The 27,269-nt window shown below is 38.9% G+C and overlaps 3 protein-coding genes and 1 long non-coding RNA gene across 8 annotated transcripts in view; 2 read left to right on the top strand and 2 right to left on the bottom strand.

Annotated features, from left to right (window-relative positions):
• Positions 1–12,951, bottom strand: part of larp1b (La ribonucleoprotein 1B) — a 25,280-nt gene extending 12,329 nt beyond the window's left edge. The window contains exons 1-10 of one of the 3 annotated variants that reach the window (XM_063908348.1): positions 12,790–12,951; positions 12,134–12,491; positions 9,593–9,654; positions 7,925–7,981; positions 7,127–7,373; positions 4,928–5,083; positions 3,238–3,363; positions 2,682–2,850; positions 722–866; positions 430–610 (exon numbers count right to left, since the gene is read on the bottom strand). In XM_063908348.1, coding sequence (XP_063764418.1) covers positions 430–610; positions 722–866; positions 2,682–2,850; positions 3,238–3,363; positions 4,928–5,083; positions 7,127–7,373; positions 7,925–7,981; positions 9,593–9,654; positions 12,134–12,491; positions 12,790–12,951 — 1,663 coding nt within the window. Of the gene's footprint in view, positions 1–429; positions 611–721; positions 867–2,681; positions 2,851–3,237; positions 3,364–4,927; positions 5,084–7,126; positions 7,374–7,924; positions 7,982–9,592; positions 9,655–12,133 lie in introns of all 3 variants that reach the window. The other 2 variants (XM_063908349.1, XM_063908350.1) reach the window with 2 other exon arrangements.
• Positions 12,158–18,944, top strand: LOC134881190 (uncharacterized). 2 transcript variants are annotated; one of them, XR_010168012.1, is made up of 4 exons: positions 12,158–12,597; positions 12,919–13,008; positions 15,982–16,094; positions 18,344–18,944. It is a non-coding gene; the product is annotated as an uncharacterized LOC134881190 (long non-coding RNA). The 2 variants fall into 2 exon arrangements; XR_010168013.1 differs by lacking the exon at positions 15,982–16,094.
• A 493-nt stretch (positions 18,945–19,437) lies between these two features.
• Positions 19,438–23,701, top strand: LOC134881584 (dr1-associated corepressor). Of its 2 annotated transcripts, none has more exons than XM_063909040.1 (6): positions 19,438–19,606; positions 20,286–20,358; positions 20,645–20,738; positions 20,875–20,988; positions 21,424–21,523; positions 21,935–23,701. In XM_063909040.1, the coding sequence occupies exons 1-6, from the start codon at positions 19,565–19,567 to the stop codon at positions 21,959–21,961; spliced, it is 450 nt and encodes a 149-aa protein (XP_063765110.1). In that variant the 5' UTR covers positions 19,438–19,564; the 3' UTR covers positions 21,962–23,701. The 2 variants fall into 2 exon arrangements, with proteins under 2 accessions (XP_063765110.1, XP_063765111.1); XM_063909041.1 differs by having other exon boundaries at positions 19,438–19,591.
• Positions 22,822–27,269, bottom strand: ahsa1b (AHA1, activator of heat shock protein ATPase homolog 1b). The gene is made up of 9 exons (XM_063909038.1): positions 27,025–27,269; positions 25,617–25,807; positions 25,197–25,279; positions 24,982–25,099; positions 24,718–24,806; positions 24,447–24,575; positions 24,218–24,319; positions 23,917–23,968; positions 22,822–23,667 (listed from the first exon to the last, which is right to left on the bottom strand). The coding sequence occupies exons 1-9, from the start codon at positions 27,102–27,104 to the stop codon at positions 23,495–23,497; spliced, it is 1,017 nt and encodes a 338-aa protein (XP_063765108.1). The 5' UTR covers positions 27,105–27,269; the 3' UTR covers positions 22,822–23,494.

Genomic DNA, 27,269 nt, shown 5'->3' on the forward strand with positions numbered 1-27,269 from the left:
TGAAGTATGTGGCAAGGAATTAAGTATTGCACATTAAAAAAAATAGCCCTGATATTATAAAAAGGATGAAATCATTTCCTAAAACAGCTGATCACTCGCAGTTTTTAAATCAAACAAACAGGGAGGAAATAATGCATTTGTTTGGGACTATTTTCAGCAGTGGATGAATCCCCATCTGGTGCTCTAGTGAGCGTTTGGGGCTGCAGGACGGTGTTAGAGTCAAAATAAACTACATTGTGTTCATGGTAATGAAGAAAATTGTCACCGAGTGCAACAGTGTGACGCATTTATGAGTTTTTAATAAATGTACACAACAATAAAGCAGTTTGACACAGAATAAGACATGTCCGACTTTAACAGACTTACACAATCCCTGTTTGACTTCTCCTTTAATCTGTACTTTGGTGTCTGAAACAGTTGAATACTGACCAGAGTTGGTGGAGCTGAGGGACTGTCGGGGAACGAACTCGGGACAGTTGATCAGCTGGGAGAAGTCGGTGTGGGGGGATCCCACGGTGATGGCGGGGGTCGGGATGGGCCAGTGCTCCGGGTCGACTTTACAGCGAATCTTTTCGTCCACGATCTCCACTTCTTTACTGCCCTTCAGGGCCTGGGGAGGAATTCATAAGATATGTTTGTTAGATTTATCAAAGACAACTTCCAGATTGCGGCAAGATGCTCAGAGGGAAGAACTGAACGACAAAATAAAATGCTCCTTTACCTCCACGATGAGGCTGACGTCCGTGGTGAGGGCCTGCACTCGGTGGAAGCTGGCGATGAGGGAGATGGGGAGGAAGCCCTGCACGTCCATCTTTCTCCTCAGGAAGAAGTCTCGCTCCAGGTTGTGGAGGCTGAAGTAGTATTCACTGCAGGAGGAAAAAGCGATGCATGGTATTTAATTAATAAAGCAACCTCTCAATGAACGTAGAGCAGGAATAAGATACTTATACTTGAAGTTGCAAAACAAGCTAGAGATAAAGAGGATGCCATGAGGGACTTCTTGCTGTTATTATTTAAACAGTGTTTGTCACAGAACATCTGTCTGTACGTAGTGACTGCTTTGCATTTTTGGTATAACTGTAATTTGTTCTTGATCTTAATAGGACTTACTCAATACATAAAGGTTAAATTAAGTTAATTAAGAACTCATTTATCAATAATGAAAATATGTGTTGTAATTTACATTGTTTTCTGTGCACAGTTTTAATAATGCATCTAAGAACAGAGTATTTTAAATCCACATCTGGTGTAGCGCAATACAACAATTACATTTTACTTTGAGAAAAACAAACAAAACTATATTTTATATGAACAAAGAAGGAGTGTAAGTTCTGCAAATATTCTTGTGTGCCACAATAAATGTCTTCTGGCAGGGAAACGAAGGCGGTGGTTGAAAGCTCTCCAAGTTACCCCACTTTAAGTCAACACACGTGCGCGCACACACACACACACACACACACACACACACAGTACGTGGCCTGCAGGCGGTGTGCAGTGGTTGTTTGGTGGAGTGACGCTGGCTGAGTGAGCAGCCTGAATAACGCTGAAGGAGACGAGAGAGGAGACGACAAGAATGTCCCCCCCACCCTCACTGTATTTTTTTTTTTCTTTACACTCCCCCGCTCAGCCCTGCATATAATTCATCCCCTGTCCCTCTCGAAGCACTCAGGCTATATTTAGGAGTCTACCTCACCCTCCACTCTGCTGAAATGAGGCCAGATCTGACAGTCGGAGCAGAGGGCACGCTGCCCCCTGCAGGGCAACCAGGGAAACTGCACTCCCTATATAGAGGGTGTGTGTTTGCTTATCAGTCACTCTTGTCACTCTCACTCACACCTACTGCCACACACACCATCTCACAGCTGCTGGTTAAAACTTTACTTTGAACACTTTCCACTTTGACCTTTCCTACCATGTTTCACAACAGCCAGAAAAATACTACGTCAACTACTACGTTGCTTCAGCCACTTTCAAGTTGATTTACAACTCAAATTAGTGCAACCGCAAGCATTTTGTTAGTATACAAACAATTAACCAGCGAATTATATTCTCCATTACTGGTTTAATCAATGAGAAAGTGAAATTTATGTCTGCTTTTGCAAATCTTCCTTACATTTTTACATTATAATTGGACGATTCGCATTAAATTCATTGAACTAAAGAAATGAATATATACTTTATATATTATTTAAAAGAATATTACTTTTTATACGTGTATAATACATTTTCCCACCAATTCACTGACTATTTTGTAAAATTAGGTCATTCTAGTTTGGAACAGCCTTATTTATTAAAGCTCTAAAACCTGAAGAAAGGTGGATCAGTGTGATCGTCCTTTCAATGAAACTGGAAAGACTTGCCATGATGAATTTTGAAACTGTATAGCATTCAATGTATAGTAAATCACTAATAACCTATTTTAAAAAGCACTAAAAAGGTGTTTTTCTAACATATTTTAGGCAATTAAACGTATGTAAAGTACAATGAACCGTTTGTCACTGATACTTAATTACCCTGCTTCACTCCAGCTGCAGCAGTAACTCACTATATAAATGACTCATTAGAATAAATGGTTGTTTTATTGGCCTATTACAAACTATTATTTCCATTATTGTATGAATGCTGCCCCTCATGTACGTATGAGGCTTGCCGATTTGTTACTGTAGCCGTCATCTACTCACATTTGGCGCTTGATGTATTCTTTGAGAAGCTTTTCGTCCACGGGGTACATCTGGACCTTGTTGCCGTCGTCGTAGTAGTAGACCATGCTGGAGCCGAACTCGGAGGAGACCTGAACCGAGCCGTCGGACGAAAGAGTGTCCCGGAAACTCTGAGAGTGTTCATAGCGGCCTGAGAGAGCAGGAGAGAAACAGAAGAATAAATATGAGAAACTATGACCGAAATGTTGCCTCCTGGTACAGAAAGTGAAGGAAACTTTAAGAAAAGGCACTAGTGTATATTTTTGGAAGTGTCCTTAGACCTGTTTTAGTGTTTTTAGGTAAAGCATCCTGATCAATCCATTTTAATAGCCAAATGATGGCAAGGATTGGATAGATAAAGCACATTATTAACATTTTGGAAAAGATTCATATTTCTAATTTAAAATTACACTGAATTTCTTATAAAGGAAAGCGAAACTTGCATTAAGATGTGTCTCTTGAAAAGGGTTTGAAAACAATACACCATTGTCAACATGATTGTAAATGTGAGACGTTAATCCGGTATGAAAAGTCGTACCTCTTCCACGTCCTCTCCCACGCCCACGACCTTTCCCTCGGCCTCGTACTCCTCCACGGACGCTGGTGCTGTCGCTTCGCACGCTGGAAGAATCGTCCGCAAAGTCCCGCGGCTCTCTTCTCCAACCTGAAAACATAAAAACCATAGCTTAGTGTCTGACCTTATCCAATATGTCATGGGGTGATTCATAATGTAGAATGACCAAAACGTTTCTGGGGGGGCTAATAAAACCGTATCAATTTAAAATATATTTTATTTACACACTTATAATTAGAACTTGAGCATTTTTAAACAAGCTAACGGTATTTAAAAGTAAAGTTTAGTAAACTAATCTGAGTTAAAGCGTTGCCTGTTTTCTTTTTATCGGTTCATCCAACTGTTATTATTGGTTATTACATTTTAATCATTAATAAAGTCGCCTCTTTCTTATCATTACATGCACCGACAGAGAGAGGCAGCATCATTTAACGTGCAATAATCAGAGTTTATTATATATAAATACATTCTTGGGGTTTTAATAGGTGAGAAAATGGACGTTCAAGTTCCTAGAGTCAAAGTTGATGTTTTTATACTTCCCATTTTGTCCAAGAAGTTATATTAGTGAATATAAAAGGTAATAAAAACAATATTTCTGTACTTTTGAAAAGTTATCAACATCACTGCATTACAAATTCTTGTTGGTTATTTTCCAATTAATCAATTAATAAACCTAATTCTGACCTGACTGCGGTGACAGTAGAGTACTGGGGATCACAGCAGGAATGATCAAAATCTAAATGTCTTATTCAGGTTATTATCTGGTCTCTAAGATTCTATCTTTCATGTGGATTTGTATTTTATATACAGAGGACATTTAATGTAGTTTTTAATCCCAAACAAGTTGTAGAATAAGGATTTATTTACAACTTCTGTGACTATCAGAAACAATGTTTTCCTCGATTAGCGAAGATCTCAGGCACGAGGTGAGGATCGTGTGTAAAAGTTATCTTACTGACAGGAATTATAGGATATCTTACGCTTTATGACCCGTTTATCCTGCCTCAATAGTAACATACACTATTGAGTAATGCAGGCTGAGGTCAAACAAGCTTTGAGTCTTGTGTTTGCAACAACAACTAAACAAACGAGTAAATATATTTTAAATTCCTTCATTCAGTGATTTTAATGCATTGAAGTTTTTATTCTTTATTCTTTTATTTATTTATAAATTATTATATTTGACTACTCGATTTAATTTGATTTAAAACAATCATTTTTATTATATTTTTGGTTGTTTTATTAATCAAGATTCTATTTCAAACCGTTTTACTGCTGAGTTTATTTAAGATTTGAATTCCATTTTTTATTAATTGTCTTTTCTCAAGGGCATTGGTTGAAATTGTAAAATTATCAAGTCGTTTTTGTCAAATTTTTGGCTCTTCAGTCACCTGTGAAGCACATTGAACTGTTTAAAATGTGTTAAACAAATACATTTCCATTGGTGATTAGTTAATAGATAGAAAAGGTATTAAACATTTTAATTTGGTTAGAGAACATTCAATTAGCACGCAGCTCAACAATCATCCCATGCTTTCCCCCTGCTGAGCGTTAGTATGGACGGAAAGCTTGCAGAACACAGATGGGTGCGAAGAAAAGGTGAGCAAACACAAAGTGAAGGCGGGAACAGAAAACACAGAGCTTTGCCACTTACTCCTGCTGCTGCTATCATGCACCCTGTTATTATGGAGTGTGTGATTGGGCGAAGTGGGATCGGGGGAGTCGTTCTCCGTGTCTCCGCCGGACGTCTTGTCGCCGTCGTCCCGGGACGCTTCCTCCAGCGGCAGAGAAACCCACTTACGTTTGTTACCTGGCGACGATTGCACACCGGAAACAGAGAGCGTGAAGAGTTTTTGTTCCCGAATAAAGAAAGCAGGAAACCCAGTTTGAAACCAATTGAAAGTGTCTCTAAAATAAAATGACACGTACTAATCGCCACAGTGACGTTCTGTCTGTAGCAGCGTCTAAACACTCACCTTGACATAAAACCCAAAACCCTTTGAAGGACTTTTAGAAGGAAATGTTTCTGTATTCAGCCTCTGAGATATGGAAACGCCTTCTTTTCTCTGTTTAATATCATATTTAAGTCAATATCTTTACGGATTACACTTAGAAAACAACACAATTAAAGACATGAACCTAGACTTTGTGAAACTGGGATGAAAATGTTCACTAATTGTTCCAAAAAATGACGCTGGAAACCCATTTTGTAACAAATAAAATCATCGATCTGTGTTTCTAAATTAAAGATACACTGGTTACTAAGGTTCAGTGTCATTTCTTCACTGTAGCAGCTTCTACTCACTTCGACATGAAACCCTTTTAATGACTTTAAAGGAATGATTTGCCGTTTTCAGCCTCTCTCACGCCTTCTTTTCATGACTAAGTGTTGATTAATGTTGCCTTAGAGGCTATAAGAACCAGTAATTGCATTTCCAACTTAATTAAAGTCACAATTTCGACTAAAATGTTCTGCGTAGGTCAGATTACAGATCGAGTATTTATTGTTTTAGGTTTCACTTATGAGCATGTAAAGATTTGTTTAGTTTGGATACATTACAAATCTCAGAGGAGTAGTTGTCATTTTGCAAAGTAGGCTTATTTCCCTTCTTGCAGAGAGCTTAATAAGAAGATTTACCGGCCCCTCGCGGCTCTTTAATAACTGTCAAACTATAGCCAAGAGGTGGTTAGCTTAGCTTAGCATAATGACTGGAAACAGAGGGAAACAGCTAGCCTGGTGCTCTGTCCAAAGTTATCAAAAACTGCCAACAAGAAACCTCTATAAATCCGTACAAACAGTGAATGTTTACACTTAGCCTTTTGTATTAATTAGATATTTATAACAGACCTCATTTGGATGGATTTGCTTACATTGAAGCTAAGTGGATTTACACAGCAACAAAGTTTAAAGTATTTAAAAGCCTGTGGAGGATCTCGTCTTTTTTGGAACAAAACTCTTCATTTCCTGTCGGTAAAAGACACTCTGGAGATCATGAAGTGACCTGTCTTTTTATGAGCGTCCATAAAGATTACTGCCTGTTATTTTTTGTTTAAATGTCTATTAAAAAAAAGGTGGAAGCGAATCAGATGCAAAAGTGCAACACATGAGATAATCAGAGCAGAAACCATGCACAAACCAATTTGATCAATTCACATGCTCCCTCTGCGCAGCAATCTGTACAAGTCGTCTCTGTCCAGGGAAAACAGTCATCTCCTAATTCAGTTCAATCTAGAGCTGCAACAATTGGTCTGTTAGTCAAATACTCCATCAACAGATATATAGATGACAACTATTTTGGTAATTTATTCATTACTATTGTGTGTTTAATGCAAAATCAGCCTTAAAATCTGGAAATCTCAATCTTTTCTTTGTTTTATATCATGTCAAAGTGAATCAACCTTCCAGGACTGCAGATGAAACTCTGATTTTATGGCTGAAGCTGCACATTTACATGACAGACTCATGTGCTCATGTTAATTAAAGTGCATAGTGTCCTCACATATACATATACTTTTGGTTCAAACAGGAAATTTAAAGACTTGAACTCAGACTTTGTAGATTTTTTTCACTATTTAATTAATATTTTTAAAATCAAACTGCTATTTAATACCTTAAACTATCATGAGATGTAGCCCCTGGAAAGTTAAGGCTCATGGCAACATTTAAAAACCTAATAAAAAAACAAGAAATTGACTTTTTTTCTTCTAAAAGTTGAAATTCTGGAGATGAATGATTTCACGGGACAGAGAAGAGATGTGCATTAATCAAACTTTGATTTGAAGCTACCAAAATCATCTTTTTTCTTTTTTTAAAGATGCTGTTCATCATGCTCAAATAGAAAACGCAGCTCACCTTCCCCTCCTCTCTTCTTCAGGCTGGCGCTCTTGGCGTCCAGTCCCGCCTTGGACTCTCCGTCTTTGGGCAGCTCGGCGAGCGGGTCGGGCTGAGCCTCCTGGTTCTCTTTACTCTCTCCGCCGTCATGGCTGCTCTCCGACTTCCTATTCATAACACTATCCATGCCATCCTGCCTCTTCTCCTTCTCCCCCTTACGTGTGGTGGGAGGCTTCTTCCCGTTGTTGTTGAGCACATTTTGTTGTTGCTGGAAGATCGATGGAGAGCAGATCTTGACACATCTATCTTGCTATTTGGATATTTTGATATCACGCAAGTGCTTTGTTTGGTTTCAAATGCTGGATTACAGTGAAGTGGCGTAAGTTTCTGAAGACTTGACTGTTTAATTATTCACTTTAACCGCACCACCATTAGCTAATGATTACTACTATCCAAACTCATTCTGTAAACATTTAGTTTTTCAATTTGGTAGAAATCTGCTCGTTCTGTTTTCTTTATCTGCTGCTGAATGAGCAAAAGGCTCCACAACAGGTTTAGCTTCTAACAATATAGAAAAACTATGTTCAAACATGATATTTGAAAGGCAATTTAAAGCTATGTGTGATATCAAGCACGACACTTCCAAACTTTGGCGTTTAAGTGTATGAGAAACTTAAAAACCAAATCCTAAACAAAGACTGATGGTTTCAGTGCTCCATCTAGTGAGCGAAATCAGAGAAGCTGCAACCAGCAGAAAACAAGCAGGAGTTGCTTTCAATATATTTGATTAAACTAATGTCAGACACACACACGTCTTACCTCTTTGGCCAGTTCACCAGGCGTGGGCCAGTTTGTGATATCACTGAAGTCACTTGACTGTTAAGGAAAAGAAAGAAAATACACATCAACAACAACAACAACAATTGATTCGATTTGAACCCCGTCACATGCATCGATTTTGATTAGTTTTTAACGCTGTGTGTGTGTGTGTGTGTGTGTGTGTGTGTGTGTGTGTGTGTGTGTGTGTGTGTGTGTGTGTGTGTGTGTGTGTGTGTGTGTATTAGAGCTCTTTAGCAGAAAACAGCGTGGGGAAAAGGAGGTCAGTGCTCCGTCTGTGGGGAAACTGCAAACAACTACGATAAACAGGCCGAGTTTCCACCTCTGTGAATGTGGTAAATTTGGACAGCCTGATATGGGATCAAGGTTAGAGGGACGAGGTTTACAGTAAATCGGCACCGCAAGTAGGGCTGTTTTTTTGGCAAGAACCCGTGAATATGATACAAAATAAATTGCATTTAAACTACAAAATACTTTGCAAACTTGCCCTATGAATATAAGATCCTATCTTTATATTTATTTGGTGTTATTTAGAATATTATAGTGTTTTCTAACTTATCTCTTTTACATTTCACAGGGTGTATTCTATAAATAGCTATACATCTTCCTGCTGTTGACAGGTATATATATATTTATGTTTTCTTCCCCGTACAGTGCCTTGGTAACTTGTGCTTCTGTAGGAAAACAACTTCCAAATGTTGTATTTACTGCCATGACGCTGCCATCTGAGTAAACACAGGCTTAACTCTTGGGACTCGTTATAGAAAATGTGGTATTTTATTAAAAGAAATCAATGTAGATCTGAGTGAATCTTGTCAATGTTTAACTGACACGTAATGGCAGCATATCATGCGTTTTAAAGCAAAATAACACTAAAATATACGATGAAGACATCCCAGTATGAAGCACTTTATGGTCCCTCTTTACCAAGTTTATTACATTTGAACAAAATCGTTTTAGGTTTCTTAACGAGCAGTATTGAAAAATCCAACAATAGAAATAATAGTTGTCAGCCACAACAATGCAGTTGTAAATAAACATCCATGTCTATATTTTTGCATGGATTTTAAACAAACAGGCTAGTCTGGACAGGATGTAAGTGAAGTGAAGCCTCAAAGAAGCTATCATCTCTGACATCGTGTTAACTTAAAAAATGTTAGGTACTTTTTTTTGTCTGAAAACATGCATTTAAATCCCCTGCAGCGGAAAAACTGGTTGTAAAAGCTAACAAAACAAACTTCAAACAAACTAGTGTTTGGCTTGTGGCAGATGTTAATTTCCCATCCTGCATGTCAGCGGCTGGGAGAAAATACAGAGCTGAAACACTATGAATAATTCACTTGAAGATAAACACGCCTGTGGATGTGTTTTCACGTATTTTTCTATTGATAAACTCAGACAATATTTACTAGAATTAATCAATTATTTTCTCAGTTTTTGGTTCTTTGTTAACTGTAGAGGAAATTAGATAAATACACTTTTTCTAAGAATTCGAGGTCACACAGGGTGAGTGATTGATACACAAATGATCATTTTGGAGGTGAGTGGAGATCCTATTAAAAAACAACAGAAAGGGAGTGTGGGTTTATTTCACAGGACATGTAATCTACCCAATATTGGTGACATTTGAAAGATGACCTTTGCGTTTACCTTGCTGGATTTTCTCGGTCTGGGCTTGCTGGGACGGACCACTTTCAGAGCGCTTTGTTGATCTGCAGAACCAATAAAGGAAAGTGACATAGTTGACACAACAAATGTGTTTTTAAATCCCCTTTATCCTTCACAAACCAGTATTTAACAACCCCTAGCCCGGAAAGGTTGAGCTACTGGGAGTGTTCTGCTGCTGCTGCTGCTGCTGCTGCTCTTGCATGCTCTGTCTGCCGGGCAGCGTTTGGGAATTTCTGTCAGCACAGAATGAAAAATAACCTCCCCTACCCCGAGGGCCAAGCCACTGAACTAGTTGAGGGTGTTTTCAATGCAGCCAGCCGCGGTATGTGGCTGCGTCTCCACGGGCAGCTGCATGCTGGGAGTGGCCCTCTGCTGACAGTCCCTATCGCTGTGCAGGAGGATGGTCGGATTGATAAGAGATGCAGGCCCGAGGATTCACATGAATGGTTGTGTGCTTTTTCTGAGGCTGCATGCAGGCATCCGCCCACTGCGCTCGTTGTACTGTAACACTTTTGTAAAACGATGCCTGTGCTCTCGTCAGAGTCAGATATAGCTCCCACTGGACTCCCCGCGCTCTGACACACATTCACAACCCAAACTCTGTGCGGCTCTGGGAGCAGCAAGCCTGCGTTTTTTTCTCATTATTATTACAACAACAAGGTGTCTTAGTTTTGACTTTGTAATTCAATTTGAGTTTGTTTTGAGAGACTGTTTGCTAGTTTTGCAACAGAAAGACAAAATGTCTCACAAGTGTTTCACTACATACAGACGAAATACTGTGTAGGAATGGCCATAATGTTTACCCCTCTTGTTTTGCTAGAACACTCAGAAATGAAACTTGTTTTATAGCTAAATATGTTTGCTATAAAACTAAAACGAATAGACTTTGCATTTTATGTTTAGTTTTTATTTTGTTTGTCAGACCATTTTGTTTCAGCTTTTATCCGAGTAAATTGTTATATTTAGTTTCAGTTTAACCACATTTTCCACAGCTTATTTTGGGGTTTTAGTTTTCGATTATACCCTTGTGCAAGAAGAGGGAATTACACATCTTATTAACAAATTCTAACATTTAGCAAATTACTAAATGTTCTCCTTTTCAACATTTCATCGGATCAGATGGACGAACATTTATTATAATTCTGATATCTAATATTCAATTATTAAAAGGCTAAACAAACATCTTAGTACTTAACTGTCATAATGTTCAAGGGGTTTGTAAGAAAGTTTATTTAAAAAGTGAAACAGGGGGCCCAGGAATGGGGGGAAAACACTGCATACTACATTTCCCAGAATGCAACAGTGTCTTCCATTACATCCTCCCTGGCTGAAAAACATAGGCATCTCCCAAAGTTTGTAACACAAACACACATTATTTGTAATGACATAGTACCTACGCTTCTTGTGACAAACTCCATGTGTACCATTAGAGTACCTCTTTATTTGTGTAATTAATCAGTTCAACAAACTAATACTGTCATAGTGAAAGCATTACACATCCAAACATGTGTTTGTTTGGTTACTATTAACAGTAACTATTTTCACAAGCCATTAGTTGTCACTTATCAGGGAAAACAATAGCATTGATTCGATCCAGCTTCACAATGAGAATGTAATGCTTTTATAAATATATTATTGTAAAGTGATTATCTTTGGGTTTTGTATTGTCGGTTGGATCCATTTTTTAAAAATTGCTGATGAAAGTTGACATTATTACAGCTGCAACAGTTAGTCAGCTTATCATTAGTTAATCAACAGAAAATTGGCCACTATTTTTGATATTTTTGCAACCCTTTTCAGTAACAAGAGTGGACTCTGGGCTCTTTTCAGGGCCCCAGAGTCCCTCCCATTTCCTTCAATTAATGAGTAAATAATGAATCACAGACATACAAACTAGACTTATACAGAGTAAAATCCATTAGATTTAACCCTCACCTACTTATTTAACTCTCCACCTGCCCAGCCACCTTGCTTGCAGACTTTCAGTAGTGACAGTGAAGCAGGAGGCTGGTGGGAGGAACTGCAGGCAGCCAGGCCATTGGACATGCAAAACGTGTCTTTACAGCAGCAGCAGCTAGCCATGGCTGTCTTAGCTTTTTTCCTTTATTACCCAGAGACAGCACACACATGGGGCTGATTTTGCACTCATTATATGCCTCCCTGTGTGTTCCATTTAACCAACAAAAGGGGATTGGTGTGAGACCTATATGTTGGGAGCTAAATTAAAAGAAGTAGTCGGCAATCAACACGTGGTGCTGCGGGACAATCCGAGCACAGGGGGGAGGGGGAGGGGATAGGGGAAATATGCTACGGTAAACACCTCTTGACATTCAAGTTTACACACTTCATTCAACCCTTTAAAAAAGAAAAGCCCAAATGAGGTATGATAAGAGGTTTTCTGTGCAGGGGGGAGCTGTCAAAATGCTTCAACAACGTGCTCACATTACTGCTGTTAGTAGTAACCATACTGTCACAGTTAAATCACTTTGATCACATGAGTACACATTTTAAAAAGAATCTCACCTTTATCCTGGGAGTTGTTGATATTACTGCTCGGCACCCTGCCCGTCGTCCTCTTAGTCCACGGGTTGACTTTCGGCGGAGGAGCTTCCACAACTTTCGTCTTCACCGCCTCCACAGCCGAGTCAGCGGTGCTGCTTTGGTCATTTTCTTTGTCGTTTTCTTTGCATTTATTGTGCGGGTCCGCCTCGGTGCTGCTGTGGTCATCGTCTAGTTGCTTCTCCGTCTGCTTTTCTCCATGCTGCTCCTCTTGAGCCCCTACCTCGGTCTTGTTTTGGTTCTTCTCCTCGGAGCTGGCCGCTGTCAAACCAGCCGATCCGACCTGACTGCTCTCAACCTCTGTGGACATCCTGCTAGTCTCCTAACAGTGCACAGTGTTAAATCCAGTGTGAAGATGTAGTCCTTGCTCTTTTATCCCAGAGAAAAGCCGTGAGAAGGTCAGGGGGAGACCACATCCACAACTTGGGGTAAACAACTCTTAGGGCTGGACCTCGTTAGCCAGCAAGAAGTAGCTTCTGAAGCTAACAGTTAGCCAGCTAGCCTAAAGTAGCTCCTACAGCTAACAGTTAGCCAGCTAGCTAACCATGCACCAAGTCAGCGAGATTAAATGTCTCTATTTAAGCTTTAAATCCACAGTTTTAACATCAACAATTAGTTACCTCAGAGTCTGTGGTCAGCCACCATGTAGAGGACACGATGTGGTTTAGTTTGCCCGCGAGTTTTCTGTTACTTTTCTTTAAAAAACAAACTCCCACAGCGTCCTCCTCGCTGTCTCTCTCTGGTTTCAGCTCCACGCTCCCAGCAGAGTAGAGCTCGTGCATCCAGCTGCTGTCCTGCCTGTAAACAGTGACTCTGCTGCCCCCCGCGGCCTCACGACGGTACTGCAACACACATGTATTAATTTACAGTATATGATATTCATACGAGGGGAAGTGCAGATACTACATTATACATTGTGTAGCTGACTTTCACACAGCGACTTAGATCAGTTCAATACCCTACAAATAGCCTAGAGATGCCTACGGGACCAATGTGAGGTTAGGAATGGACTCATTTGACACAACTATGAAACTTTCATGGTTGATTACTGACATGTAGACCAGAGGTCTTCAACAGGGGGGTCGCGACCCCCAGGGGGTCCGCGGAGGTACTGCAGGGGGGTCGCCAAATCTTTGGTTGATTAGACAATTTTTTATATATATATATTTTTTTTACAAACCGTTTTTTCCCACAAATTGCAATGTCTCTAAATGCACAACACAAATCCAAAATATTATAGCGAACGGAAAAATGGAGGCAGATGTGCCAATCACGAGGCCGTGTGACACACGCTGGCTCATAGACATAATATTATGTCTATGCGCTGGCTCTGTCAGGTTCCCCGTGATTGGACGAGAGCCTATTCAGGCCCCAGTTTACTGAAGACCCAGACAAAGGGATGCACGCAGCGACATTATTGAGAAGACCATACATATAAAATGGATCGTTTTGTAACTCGAGCGAAAAAATCTACAAGCACAAGCGAGATACCATCCACCAGTGAACATGCAAGTGACGAGGCAGAACCTGCTGCGCCTGCAGATGTTGCAGCTAATAAGGGTAAGCGCAAAAGGGAGAAGACACGAAAATATTCAGATCATTATCTGAAGTTCGGGTTTACCTTTAAGGAGACAGATGGCATTGAGTTTCTAATGTGTGTCATTTGCTCTACTGTTCTTTCAAATGAATCTATGAAGCCATCAAAGCTGCAGCGTCACTTGGAGACAACACACAGCCACTTTCAACGCACAACTAGTTCTGAAATCTTCAAAGTGATCGATGTTTTTTTCAGAGAGAATGACATTCCGTGGACAAAATGTATTGCGCTGTGCACTGACGGTGCAAGAGCCATGGCTGGTTTAAAAAGTGGACTAATCGCGCTTGTAAGGGATGTGTCTCCGCAAGTGATTTGGACGCACTGCATGCTACACAGGGAGTCACTTGTTGCCAAAGATATGAGCGCTGAATTGGCAGATGTCATGGACTCGGTAGTGAAAGTAGTCAACCTAGTCAAGAAGAGCGCATTGCAAACACGTCTCTTCTCGAATCTCTGTGCTGCTGAGAGAGAAGAACACACTGCGCTACTCTACCATTCCGAGGTTCGGTGGCTTTCACGTGGAACAGTGTTGTCACGTGTGCTGGAATTGCGCAAGTCTATTCGGGAGTTTTTACTTCTCCAAAAGCGCAGCTGGCTGCACTTTTCAGTGACAATGTTTGGGTCACCAAACTTGCCTATCTTGCTGATGTTTTCGCTGAGCTGAACAAACTGAACAGTTCAATGCAAGGCCGCAATACCCATGCCATTCAACTGTATGACAAAATGGAAGGCTTTCTAAAAAAAATCAAAAGGTGGAGGGAGCGCATCGGGGAGGAAATATTTTCCATGTTTCCATCAGTGGATGAGCTGGGAGATTCTGCTGTGCTCTCGCCCCCCATTACACGCGCAATTCTTGCGCATTTGGAGGCGCTCGAGGGACAATTTGGGCACTACTTTTCTGAGGCTGACTCCTGGCGCAGGGACAAGACATGGATACTGTTTCCATTCACAGACAACGCAGCAGACGGCACACACCTGACAGTGACGGAGGAGGATCAGCTAATCGAACTATCCACTGACAGTACGTTCAGACACATATATGACACAAAACCACTCACCCAGTTCTGGATCTCTTGCCAGAAAGACTTTCCGCAATTGGCAGGAAAAGCCATGATGAGCCTTTTGCCCTTTGCCACAACCTATCTTTGCGAAAGTGGATTTTCCTCACTGACTTACTTGAAAAACAAATACAGGTCAAGGCTGCAGCCTGAGGCTGATATGACCCTCTGCCTGACAACCTCCATCTGTCCAAGGCTGGATCAGCTGTGTGCTGCTCATCAGGGTCAGACATCTCACTGATGTGAGAGTACGTGTGCCATCCACAGATGGTTTGAGGATTCATTGTCCCATCTACATGCATGTTTAGTGTTAAAATCTCATAGCTCAGTGTTTGTTTATAAATGACAGTGGCACAGCCACTCTGCACCTTGCACTTGTTTAAAGTTCAAACTTTTATTGTGATTTATTTTAATAGCCCTGTGTTGTGTGCAATATATATGTTCATAAATGGCAGTGGTACGGCCACACTGTACCTTGCACTTGTTTAAAATAAAAACATGAATATATTAACCTGTGTATTATTTGAATAGCTTAGTATTGAATGTACAATAACAGTATCTATGTTTACACACTGCACTAGGCCCCGTTTAATATAAAACACAATTGTATGCCATATTAATAGTAGGGGGTCCCTGCTCCAACTCTCCATCAGTTTGGGGGTCCCTGGCCTGAAAAACGTTGAAGACCCCTGATGTAGACAACTATTCATTTACATATTTGATTACACTTTGTCATTTTTTTTTATATCAGAGAAATACTGTTAATAGCCATAACATCACTTTGTTTTTAGGAATACATGTTTTTATTGTGAAAAAAATGACAGCCTTGTAAAGACCTTCAGAATATAGAAAGGAATTAAACTAGAAAGCTGGGTGTACAGTATGTGACTTTGTTGAAGTTTTACACAACATATGTTGTGTGTATGTGATGTGAATGTTTATGCATTGACATTTAGGTTTCTTAAGAGTTTGTGTAAAGATATATTTGTACATGTGTGTGACAAAGTCAGCTTGCATAAAATAGACCAAGTCGTATACGTATATATACTCATTTTAATGTGGAAATGTTACATATTATACATTAAACTCTGTGTCAACATAAAAACAAATGGGCCAAAAAAATCAGTTAGTGCCTTGCTCTGCCTTTTGAACTACAGATAATGAAACACAGAGATCAGAAACATCGTCAGCGCCACAGAGAAATGCTTCGGTGCAGACGACACCACTGAAGGTCTGGTGTAGATGTAGGGATGCTCCTCGAGAAAAGAAAGTAATTATCTTATCTACAAACACAAATGCTTCAATCTACAAAATGACAGTTATTTTGTACCTTTGTTTTGCAGATGAGTTTTATTGGGTCTGAAAAAGTCTTTATGTTCTCTTTTGCTCCGTCAGGCTGGAACTGAGGGAGCATTGTGTTTAATTTTGAGAATCAGAAAAGAAAATCCTTAATTTGCTCTCTCGGTAAAATGTTGCATGAATACGGTGATGACACACTTATATATTATTAGGAAAAAACACAGTATATCTGATCTGTTCCGAACCCATATCAGCTGCTTTTTGATAAAACTATTGATACAGATATCCAAATATTTGCCTGTATTTCAAGTGATCCTACAAGTAATGCAATGGTCATTTTAACCAAATACCCTAATCTTATCTAAAGCACACTTTAAGCTAACTAAAATCACCTTAAACAGTTATCCATCCATAATGCAACTAATATAACTTCCCCATGTTGTTCCACAGTCCCTTAGCCTGCTCTTCATGTCCTTTGACAGTGAAGCGGAAACAATCTGCCGTCCTGAAGTACAACAAAAAAAGAATCACAAATAGATATTATAAGTGCAAACAAAAGGCAACACATGAATGGTGTTAACGTTTCTTTGTGTGTGAGACTCACAGGAAGTGTTGGAGGTCCGGCCTTCTCTGAATAAGGCTGCAGAACAACAGCAAAGTCCTTTTTGAAGAAACGCTCGCCGTGCAGAAGCTTCTCTAATCTCCTCTGTTAAGAACGGAGGTCAAAATCAGAGTTTTACTGCCTGATAGCATGACATCTACACCGGGTTTACTTGAACTCTGTGCATCATAAAGCTGTTCAATCCTTTTTGGGGAGTCCAATGTTTTCAGGCAGAACATTTTCTATTACCTGAAATGCATAGTTAACCTCGACCAGCTCCTTCAGCTCAGGGGAGTTTTCTTCAGGTTGGACGAGACAGGAGCAGAAAACCCAATTATCAGGTTATCAGATTATTAGATCAATTGTGTTTTTAATCCTCAGAGATTTGGACACAGATATAATGGAAGGGGAAATAAAAACCCTCAATGCACAACAGGATTCAGGGTGTAGTATATCTATATTTTAAGATAAACTGGTGGTAATACTTGGATCCTGCAGGGTTTAGATAAATAATTATTAGAAATGCAGAGGTCACTTTTGCAGCTGACAGCCGAGCGTGGGCCTCTGGACGTCTCTGAAAGGCTTCATGGGGAGAATCTGCACCAAGTTCACGATCGTCCTGAGGATCTGAAACCAAAACCAAAACATTCACCACAAACAAACTTAAGACTAAAGAGTGTACTTAAAAATATCTGCATGTCCGCTCTCTCTTACTTCATAGTTTCAGTAGGATAGAGGTAGAAAGGACAAACTGTTCCCAAATAGCAAAAGGGGAGGGGAGTGTCTCACATGTATGCATATGCACTGAGTTTAATGCACTAACATTTGTGCCACTTTTGTCCTGGTTTGACTGTTGATAAAGCACAGACTATAAATGATCACCCAAATCTTGGTTATACATTTAAAGCGACCTTCATTTAACCTCATTACTACATATTTTACTTGGTTTTTTGGGGGATTATGGTCAATATATCTCAGTTACACCAAATGAAGCAACAAACATTACTTCATTGTAGTATTTCTAATTTGACTAAAGTATAATATATGAGTCGAGCTCAGGTTTTTTTAAATTTGTATCTTTAGCCACACCAGGCCTTTTGAGGTACTTCTACTTTACTGACAATTTCACAAAATCTCACGTCCTTCATCATCATCTCCAGAGCTTCTGTCATGTGGTGAATGAATCTCGGGGGAGAACAGAGTCTGTGGAGAGAGAAGAGGAGGGTCAGATTCAAAGTCTGATATTTTTTAACTCAGATATTCTCTGAGATTAAAACTGTAAATTTGCAGAAGAAAAAGTCAGAAATGTACAAGAAAAAGTGTATTCCTAAATGATAAAGCCTCACATTTACAAAAAAAGAACTTGTATTTTATGATGACGTGGACTCCTGAATAAAAACACTTTTTTTTGTTGTAAATTTAAAATAATTTCAGCTTAATTTTGGGGATTTTTGTAAAAGAATTCCTAGGTAAAATGGATTTTAATCTTGAAAATTATGAGTTTTTATTTTCTCTGATTCAAGCCTACTCCTCTAGCTTCATTTTGAACTAAAAAAATATATAGAATGGCCTTGAAAATGACTTATTATCAAAATGTTACTCCTACTTTGTCTTTACAGTAATCACAGATGTCTTTCATGCCGATCAGCATCGTCACCAGCTTCCAGTCCTCTTCAAAGTTCAGACCCTGAAGAATGGAGAGTTGATCTTAAACGTCACATAAATAAAGTTTAAGTAAAGATTATTAATCATCTGATAAGCAGAGTTATGGACGCTGTGATTTACGGGATAAGACTTGAACGTGTCGATCATATGTCTTATCTGATCAGAGACGTTTCTGGAGAAGAACAAACACAGCGATGAATCACAACACCAATAAAACATTATCAAATCATTTACAACTTAATATTATGAGCTTTGAACTGAATTAAACATCATGAGGGCACTCAGCTCTCCTTACTGAACTTACCTGTGATTGCATGAATATGTGTTGTTTTAAATACCTTGAAACAATGAACTTAATTATAAGTCTGGTGAGTGTTTTCTAAAGTTACTACACTGTAATCTTCATTTGCTCTTATAGTTTCTATTTTCACTTCTTTTCTTAACTAAGTTTTATTTTTTTGCTACCTCTGTGTATCTGAACTCATTTCTGGCATTGCGGCAACATCTGAATTTCCTGTTTTAAGATAAATAAAGGCTTGTCTTTGTGTTCATAGAGAGCGCAGTCACTTTTCATTGTCACGTCACATTTCTAAAAATATATTTGGTGGTTGCTTTCTAGGTTTACTATTTTAAATTTACTATTTTTTCTTATTTCTGATTAATGCTGTCTTTGACCTTTGTAGTCATTAGGCAGAGTCCTATGCAGCGGATATTCGATGTGTATTGCAGATCGTGTTGGAAAGATGTTCTTAAATGTTAAACCCAGTACATATGTTTGATTTCAACATGCCTTTGTACAAACCTAGCCAAATAAGAGAGGTGGAACATGTTAAACGTCATTTATAATGTGCTTTTCAAAACCAAGTTGAACCTGGATTAAAGTACTACAGGATTTATGGTGATCAAATCAGGAAAATAGACAAATAATACCCTTTATGTGAGGAGTTTTAAACACTGTTTTGGTAACCTTTAAATCATTGTTGATATATATTTGTTTTAGAAGAACAGGAAGGAAAAAAACGCGGGGCTCGTGACGTCATTGTTGGGGTCACGCGGGGTTGACCTCGCGTGTTTCTCAGGTAAATTCCTGCTGAAGGTAAACAAATGGACCCAGCGGCGGTTTGCGGTGAAAACATGAAAAATGTGACCAAACTGCGCGGATTAAAGCGAGTAAAATGCCCGGACAGAAAAGAAGATATAATGTAAGGTTCCCTCCTGTGAGTACACACTTTGTTTTAGAGTTTAAACCTGTTAAAAGTTAAAGGTAAAAATGATAAACCGCATTCATGTAGCGACGTTCGTCTGATGCCGGAAATCTGTGTTATCGTCGTAAACACTAAGCCTGTCATTTATTATTCAATGAAGCCCGAGTGCGGAATATTCACAACACAGAAGCCTATTTAACAATGTATGTTAAATGTTAACCTTTACATACCAATAATAATCTGATTGTTGGTATGTATTTATGTATGTTGAATGTGAGAAATTGATGTATAAGTAATTATTAGTTTTGGTCTTGTTCAAACAAAATGGCACATTTAACCTGTAAAATAAGAAGCTAAATAAAGTTAAATTAAAAGCAGTAGAATATGCAATTCCATGTATTAACTAGGCCCTATGACACTTTTGATTGTAAATAACTTTGATCAGTAACAGAAATGGCTCTATATTGGTCTCCATCTTTTTAGTGTTGTTTTTCCTGGGATGAATCTTAGTTCATATACTGTATGTGTTGTATGTTATGGAAACAATGGGGCAGATTTAGTACCATCAGAAGTGTCAAATGATGGCAAATAAAGAATTCTGAAGGCTGAATTAAGCTCTGTTCTCACAACCTCAGATCTAGGAAACAGGGGTTGTTGGAAGTGTCTTAAAGTTCTTTGTTTTTGCTCACAGAGTCGCATCAAAAAGATCATGCAGAAGGATGCAGAGGTGGGGAGGATCGCGATGGCGGTTCCTGTGATAATCTGTATCTTTTTTTCAACTTTCAGATGTGGTAGATTAGCTGTGAGTTTATATTCTTCCACCCAAATACTGATTGCAAGTACGACTTTGAACTACTTGTTCTTGAATAATTCCATTTAATGCTTTACTTAAGATTACTATATTGTTTATGCAGATTTATTTTCTAGTTATGTTGTTAAATGAAGACCAAATGAATGTGTAAATGTAAAACCTGTCATATAAAGTTCACTATATTTTAATTGCATGTAGAAATGTTGATGTCTTTTAAAGTCCTGAATGTCAGAGATCAGCTCGAGCGTTGGAAATGTTCCTGAAGTCTCTGCTGACCAAAATCTGTTTGCTCACTCAGTCTAAGAACAGTGGTGTCGTGTCCGTCGCTCACATGTGAGTAAACCTGTAGATTCACCTCCACAAATATGAAGTCAATATTAAACTACACACTTTTGGAATAAAGTTGTCCTAAACTATCAATTGGGTAGGGTGTATATGAGAACAGTTAATGGATTATGTTTCTGTGTAGGAAGCAGTGCATAGAGTCAGAGAAGCTCTTCCACTTCCTCAGAGATCTGGTTGAGCAATCCCTGTCTGCAGGACAGAAGGACGCCAGAGGACTGAGCCTGTGGCCGCTGTACAGGTACTCACTGAGACTTTTATTATCAGATGTTAAACTTCAATCCTAACCCTACTGCTGTTTGGGTGGTGTGACTCCTTTGACAGAGCTTGTGTTTCTGCATTTACGCGACACAATTTCGTGTGTAGAAATAAAGGAATAATTATCAAAGGATACTTTTTTCATTTTATTGAGTTTAAGACTGCAATATTTATTTGAACTATTTTCTCAATAAGTCTAAAAATAGTTTGCTCTATGATATTCTTGTTTTTTCACATTAGTCTTCTCTTTTTGCCTGCTCTCTAACAACACAAAATCAGTTAACTTCGCAAATCAGGAGCTAGAATCAAGAGAATTTATGTTTTAGCTTCACTAATTACTTAAAGAATACAGGTTTCTGTTAATTGACCATCAATTGTTTCAGCTCTTTATTCATATATTACACAACGTTCTTTCCAGGACCAAAATGCATGAAATGCAGGTTCAGAAACCGTCTGAAGTGGTAGAAAAGGCGCCAAGGCGAAATCTCTGCTCACTGGACAACGACTCCAGCTCCAGTGTACGTATATATCCTGCTTTCTGTACTACCAAAAAATAACTGATGATGATCTCCTTTTGCTTCTTTTTTAATACCCATAATTAAAGCCTGATATACCGTATACAGAGGCGGTCTTAGTGTACTGTTGTGTATTGTTGCAATAGCGGCCTCATGAGGCTGGAATGGTTATTACACTCCAGAAGAAAACGTGAGGGAAGCTTTTCTATTTTTAGCTTCTTTCCTAAACTCGGGGTAAAAATGGCCTTTACAATCAGAAGAAAAGGCCTTTTTTTTTTTCTTTGCTAATAAAAAAACAGATGACTTAACCAGTTAAAATATTTGGTGTCCCATTTGTGCCTGGAGTGTATTTAGTGCAGGATTTTATCCGATATTTGTTAATTAGTTTAATCTGTTCTCATTTTTTTCCTGCAGGAATCAGAACTTTACATCTGCCTTTGAGCAAACCAGAGGAAAGTGCAGTCAACTTCCAGCATCATTTCATCATGTCCCTTTTTATTTAAATGTTTATTTGTATTTATACTTTGCTTGTCCGGGTTAATGTGTGGGTTATAACTATGAAAAGAAAAACGCATCGTTTTGAGGAAAAACATTTAAGTTACATAATATTTTACACCTTTGGCTGCTAATGTACAGTTTTGGGTTGTCTTTGTTTTATTTTGAAAAAATATATCTATATTTGTGGCATTTTGTGATGAAGCCTGTTCCCCTTTTGTTTGTTGCAGAAATGTTGCGAGGACAGGAAGAAGTTGAATGCTCTGTGTAGGTTTACGTTAAGGTATACTGATTATATTATTCCATTTAAATAATGTCAGACTTTTAAATTCTTTGCTGTTCATGCAATTTGCTTTGTTCATAAGTTGAATTAACATGGTGTGATGCTCTGGTTACAGTTTCAATGTTTGGACATGACTGTGCTTTAAATCCCCGTCTCCCTTACTGTTTTATGCAGCACCCTTTAAAACTGAACTAAGTGCTTATTATGCTGAACAGTGACCTCAACGGTTCCTGTTGAGCGTTTAACTTTTAAAGCACTTGTAAATTAACGTTTTAAAGAGTTTACAATAGTACAGAGCTCCTACGGGAACATGCACAAAGAGACACTTTTTCATGCTGATGTGAATGTCCATGTCCCTATGGGGCTACGAATCTTTGCATGTGAAGTCAAATTCTAAATAAATAACTTCTGCGAGTTAACGTGAAGTTAAATAAAAACAAATCAAGAGCATAGAGATTGGTTTATTCCAAGAAACTAATCTTTTAACATCGTGAGGTGAAATGATGAATAAATGGACGCACGCCGTTCTGAAAACTTTACTGGAAATGTACATTTTTAAAGCCAAATAAAAGCAATTCTCTTGAGTTGCACTGCTAGCTGCATGAAGAGAGGAAACTGATTTCAAATTGTAACACTTTCTAACATTTTGCTTCAGCTCCCAGCTGATCCTGTGGTGAAGTTTCGATGAAATACCTAAACGGTAAAGTACTGCTTAGCGCTAAGAGACACACTTCAGTAAATTCAGATCCAGTAGTCATTCTTCCGTCTGGCTTTTTGAAATAAAACATGCATCTTCACTACAGTTACACATGAAGAGTAAAATACGTTTTTAAAAAAAGCATAATTTCTTTCCGTAAAAGAAAAACCAAACATTTATTAACTCTTGCAGTAATTACATATTTATAGAAGTGGAGGCCAATTTGCATTAGTGGTTCAATAGATTCTTCTTTTGCTTGATTCAATCCAGAGTCTCAAAGGATCAGTCCATTAATCCCTCTCCTCTAAACTGACCGAGAGAAATCTAGTCTTAAATACATTGAAAGAAATGAAAACATTTACACAAACGGGTGACAGAAGAGCCTCACTTCGTTATCTCTTCTCATTAACTCGTGCTTTGAGTTTACAATGGGTAATCTTGTGCCAGAGAGATCATAGAACAGAAAAAGAACAAAACCGTAGACTAGAGTAAAACTTCTTCAGTAGAGTCGCGATCCGTAGCCAAAAGTCTGTTTAATAGCTTCAAAGTAGTATCTCTTCCAGCCCTCTTTCGTCCGGTCCTCCTCGTTGTCCGGGACGCCTCGACAATCCACCTTCAGCTCCGTCTCGCTGTTGCGGTCCATGAACGTCATGGAGATCGTCGAGTAATGCTCTGTGGGGCAGAAACACCATCACATTAGACACTGTTGGAGTCTAAAGCTCAGAAATATATACTATTAACTTTAGAAGTAAAAAAATTAAGTTGACAAACTTGTTTTTACCAGCTAAACTGTTTCCCTACATTTTGACAAAACACATGGTGTGTTTGGGTAGATAAAACGTAAACTTTTAGACAATCATTTCTAACATTTGTGTGAAATCGTCTCTGAAAATATAAAAGAGAATGTATAAATGAACGTACCAGCAGGCCAGTTGTTATACCTCCACTTCATAACTATTTTCTCATCAGGAACCTGGTGGAGAGGATTCATTGTTAACATCAAATTGCACATTTACTTTTAAGAGTGAAATTGAAGCACCAAACTAACTCTTATCATCACACCTAAATTGTTACTAGAAAAGCAAATACAAGAAGGTTTCTTACAGAATTCATTTATACCCAAAAGAAATACTGAGACTGTTATTTCATTAGCTGTTCACATGAATTAGTTTGATTGTTATTTAATGCTTAGCAGCTTAGCTTGGTTTAAAGGATGTCTTACCAGCTCTGTGAATTCACCGAAAACATTTCCATCTAGCAGACGAAACTTTCCGCCTCTCTCTCCGTCCACCGAGGCAGGAGCGTGTGTGAACGCCTGAACCATCTGCAGATTGACGAATAAACACTTTAATCAGAGGACTCGGAGCAAGATGTGTTTTTGTTGGCTTATTATTTGAACCATCTGTGAGAAGGAAGTGCACTCAGAGTGAGAAAATGGAGAGGAAGCTCACATCCTGGTTGAGGAAGACCCTGTAGAGATCAGCCGGGGAGGTGAGGAACTTTTCCCTCATGCTGAACTTGCAGGTGGGGATCTTGACGCCGGTGTTGACTGGAGCAACTGTGCAGCCTGAGGAGGAAATCTGTTCCACACAACAACGAAAAAGAAAGTCTGTTGAGGAAACTGCCGCGAGGAAAATACTGCGATGGTGCATAACGAACGGTAAATCATTTAGAGACAGGAGCATTTAAGATTCGGCTGAGGATCTTTTGTAATTTACAAACCTGAGTTTTATTCAGCTTGGCTTTGGACTGGGACGTTGTTGTCTTGGCCATACCGTTGGCTGTAGGAAGGATCATTCCCTGTGTGAACTCTGGAATAAAAAATGAAACAACATCAGCATAAACCCACATCACAGAAAAAGAGTTCATTTTAAATAATTAACAATTCAATTCTAAACTCTTCATTGAATAAACATCAATATTTGGACTCTTTTGCTGTAATTTACCTCCCTGTATCCCTTTAAGTTACAGAATGGTTTCCCTCACCTGTTTTCAAGTAACCAACGTAGCTTCCCAGGACCTGGCGAATTGTGTCAGCTCCTTTTGTCTTCATCAGCTTGGTCAGGGGTGTTTCCGGTTCATCTTTATTCAACGACACAGAGATCTGCACAAAGATCACAGGATGGGAATCACTACTGTTCCTACAACGCTCAGTTGGTTACAAAAAACAAAACACTACAAACAAACTCTTTGAGACATACATCAAGATCCTCCATGTCGTTCTCGTCCGAAAGGTTTGGGACTTCAATTGATCCTGTATACTTGACTCCTGCTTTTGACACTCCTGGGAAAAGAAAGGGAATACAGTTGTCAAAGGGAACTTGAAGCTTCTTTATTCAGCTTTCTTTTACAACAACGACGACGACGACGACGACGACGACGACGACGACGACGACGACGACGACAGCAAAGGAACAATTATTTTTGATCAGCTGTTGAGTTACTCTAGCTGTGGTTTCTATTTTAAGAACCATGTACATGCCAAAATAAGAAAGTGGCCTTAACTTAACAGAAAATGATTACTGCGTTGTGCACTTAATTATTTCCTGTGTATCCATCCAGCATTCAATTTGAATGCAAATGTTATACTACAACCTACCAACAGTAGCATCAGTACTCACCAGTCCAAGTAGCTTTCAGGTTCCATTCATAAAAGAAGATGAGTTTCCCTTTGCGGTTGTTAATGGAGGCCTCTCCTTCCACCTTGCCAACTTCTGTCACCTCACAGCTCCCCTCTTCGTTCTCCACGCTCAAACCGAGGAGGAGGGATTTTAATTTGTCTGACGACCAGTTTGTTGCATCTCGTTCAGTCCTGCAAAGGGAACACATCGAAATAGGTGAATAACCAAGATCTTCATTTTCTTCCTCTATATTATTTACAAAGAACAGCATTTGCAATGTGATCTTTACAGCTGTTTCATTTCCAGATTGTGTAATGTTTTTGGCTAGATGCTTCTATTCTGAAGATGTATTGCTTTGACAAATTTATCTAAAAGGATTTAGAATCTTTAAAACCAACATATTGTAGCCGGAGTTATATTTCACCATAGAATTCATTGACATTTAGCAAAAAAAAAACGAAATGTAATGAATTATCAACAACAATTGCATCTTTACAAAGCACTTGGAAGTAAACTACATAAGCAGTCGGATTTCCTCTGTTATGAATCATATTTAACTGATTATCTTGGGGTTTGGACTGACAAAACTACACATTTAAATACTTCACAGAAATAGGACAGGAAATTTGTAACTATATATATAAAAAAACCTTTTCAATTACTAGCCTATGTCTTGAACAATACACATTTAAATCTAGAATATCTTTGCACCTCAAACCCCTTTTTCTGATATTTAAGGTGAAGTTTTCCACATTTACTGAACTGAATCTTCATTAACTGAGTCAATCATTAACTGAATCTTCATTGATGTTACCATGGATAGTAATTGGGTTAGGCAACCATGGAGAAAACCCTAGAAACAGCATACATTTGTGTTTGGTATATAGGATATCTCATGAAGGAATACCTTAGCCCACTTTTACACTGCTGCTTTGTGCTCACCACAAGAAATAGCTGTCACCAAAATCTCGATCCACAAAAATTTAAAAAAAGATATCGATTTGCTGGAACCTCTCAAATATAATTCCCTTCACATGTTCTATAGAGGTGTACCAACACACGATTACACTACACCGCCCGTTATTACACCGCAACACGTGTGGAGTAACCATTATATTGTACACCGCTAAACCCTCCATACATACATTAAAGCTACAGTAGCTAGCTACAAGGGAAGCTAACTTCAAAACGATAGCTCGGTAAGAAAAAACCTGTAAAATGTGATTATTTTATTGAATAATAGTCTATATTTCACCCTCAGAGCACTCGAATACCTGAACAGCAGTTGTTCATCAGCAGATAGGAGCAACATCTAAAAATAACAGATATAGCCAAAAATAGGATCTCAATGTGTTATATTAGCATTAGCAGGCTAGTTAGCATACACTGTCCTTTCATGATTTCTCACCAGTGCCAGTTGTTGACATTAGTCGCGTCGGCTCTCTCTTCTACGATCCAACGAGGGTCCCCTTCTCCCCATTTAGCCATTTTTATCCGAAATATTTGACGTCTAGAGCTGTGAGCGGATGGCAGGTTTGTTGCCGGTGACTGTCCCGGTGCACGTTGTTTCTAGAAGCCTCTGGCAGCTGCTGGCCCTCGCAGTGCTCCTGCTCTTGTCGTCCGTGTGTAGAAAATGCTAGAAACGGAACTCTG

The sequence above is a fragment of the Eleginops maclovinus genome, chromosome 19, assembly GCF_036324505.1.
Source record: "Eleginops maclovinus isolate JMC-PN-2008 ecotype Puerto Natales chromosome 19, JC_Emac_rtc_rv5, whole genome shotgun sequence".
Taxonomy (NCBI): domain Eukaryota; kingdom Metazoa; phylum Chordata; class Actinopteri; order Perciformes; family Eleginopidae; genus Eleginops; species Eleginops maclovinus.

Coding starts and splice junctions, on each gene's coding strand:
- ahsa1b (XM_063909038.1), bottom strand. CDS start 27,104: ATGGCTAAATGGGGAGAAGGGGACCCTCGTTGGATCGTAGAAGAGAGA. Junction 25,100..25,196: donor ACGACATGGAGGATCTTGAT/GTATGTCTCAAA, acceptor ATCTTTGTGCAG/ATCTCTGTGTCGTTGAATAA. Junction 24,807..24,981: donor CGTTGGTTACTTGAAAACAG/GTGAGGGAAACC, acceptor TTTTTATTCCAG/AGTTCACACAGGGAATGATC.
- LOC134881584 (XM_063909040.1), top strand. CDS start 19,565: ATGCCCGGACAGAAAAGAAGATATAATGTAAGGTTCCCTCCT. Junction 19,607..20,285: donor ATAATGTAAGGTTCCCTCCT/GTGAGTACACAC, acceptor TTTTGCTCACAG/AGTCGCATCAAAAAGATCAT. Junction 21,524..21,934: donor ACAACGACTCCAGCTCCAGT/GTACGTATATAT, acceptor TTTTTCCTGCAG/GAATCAGAACTTTACATCTG.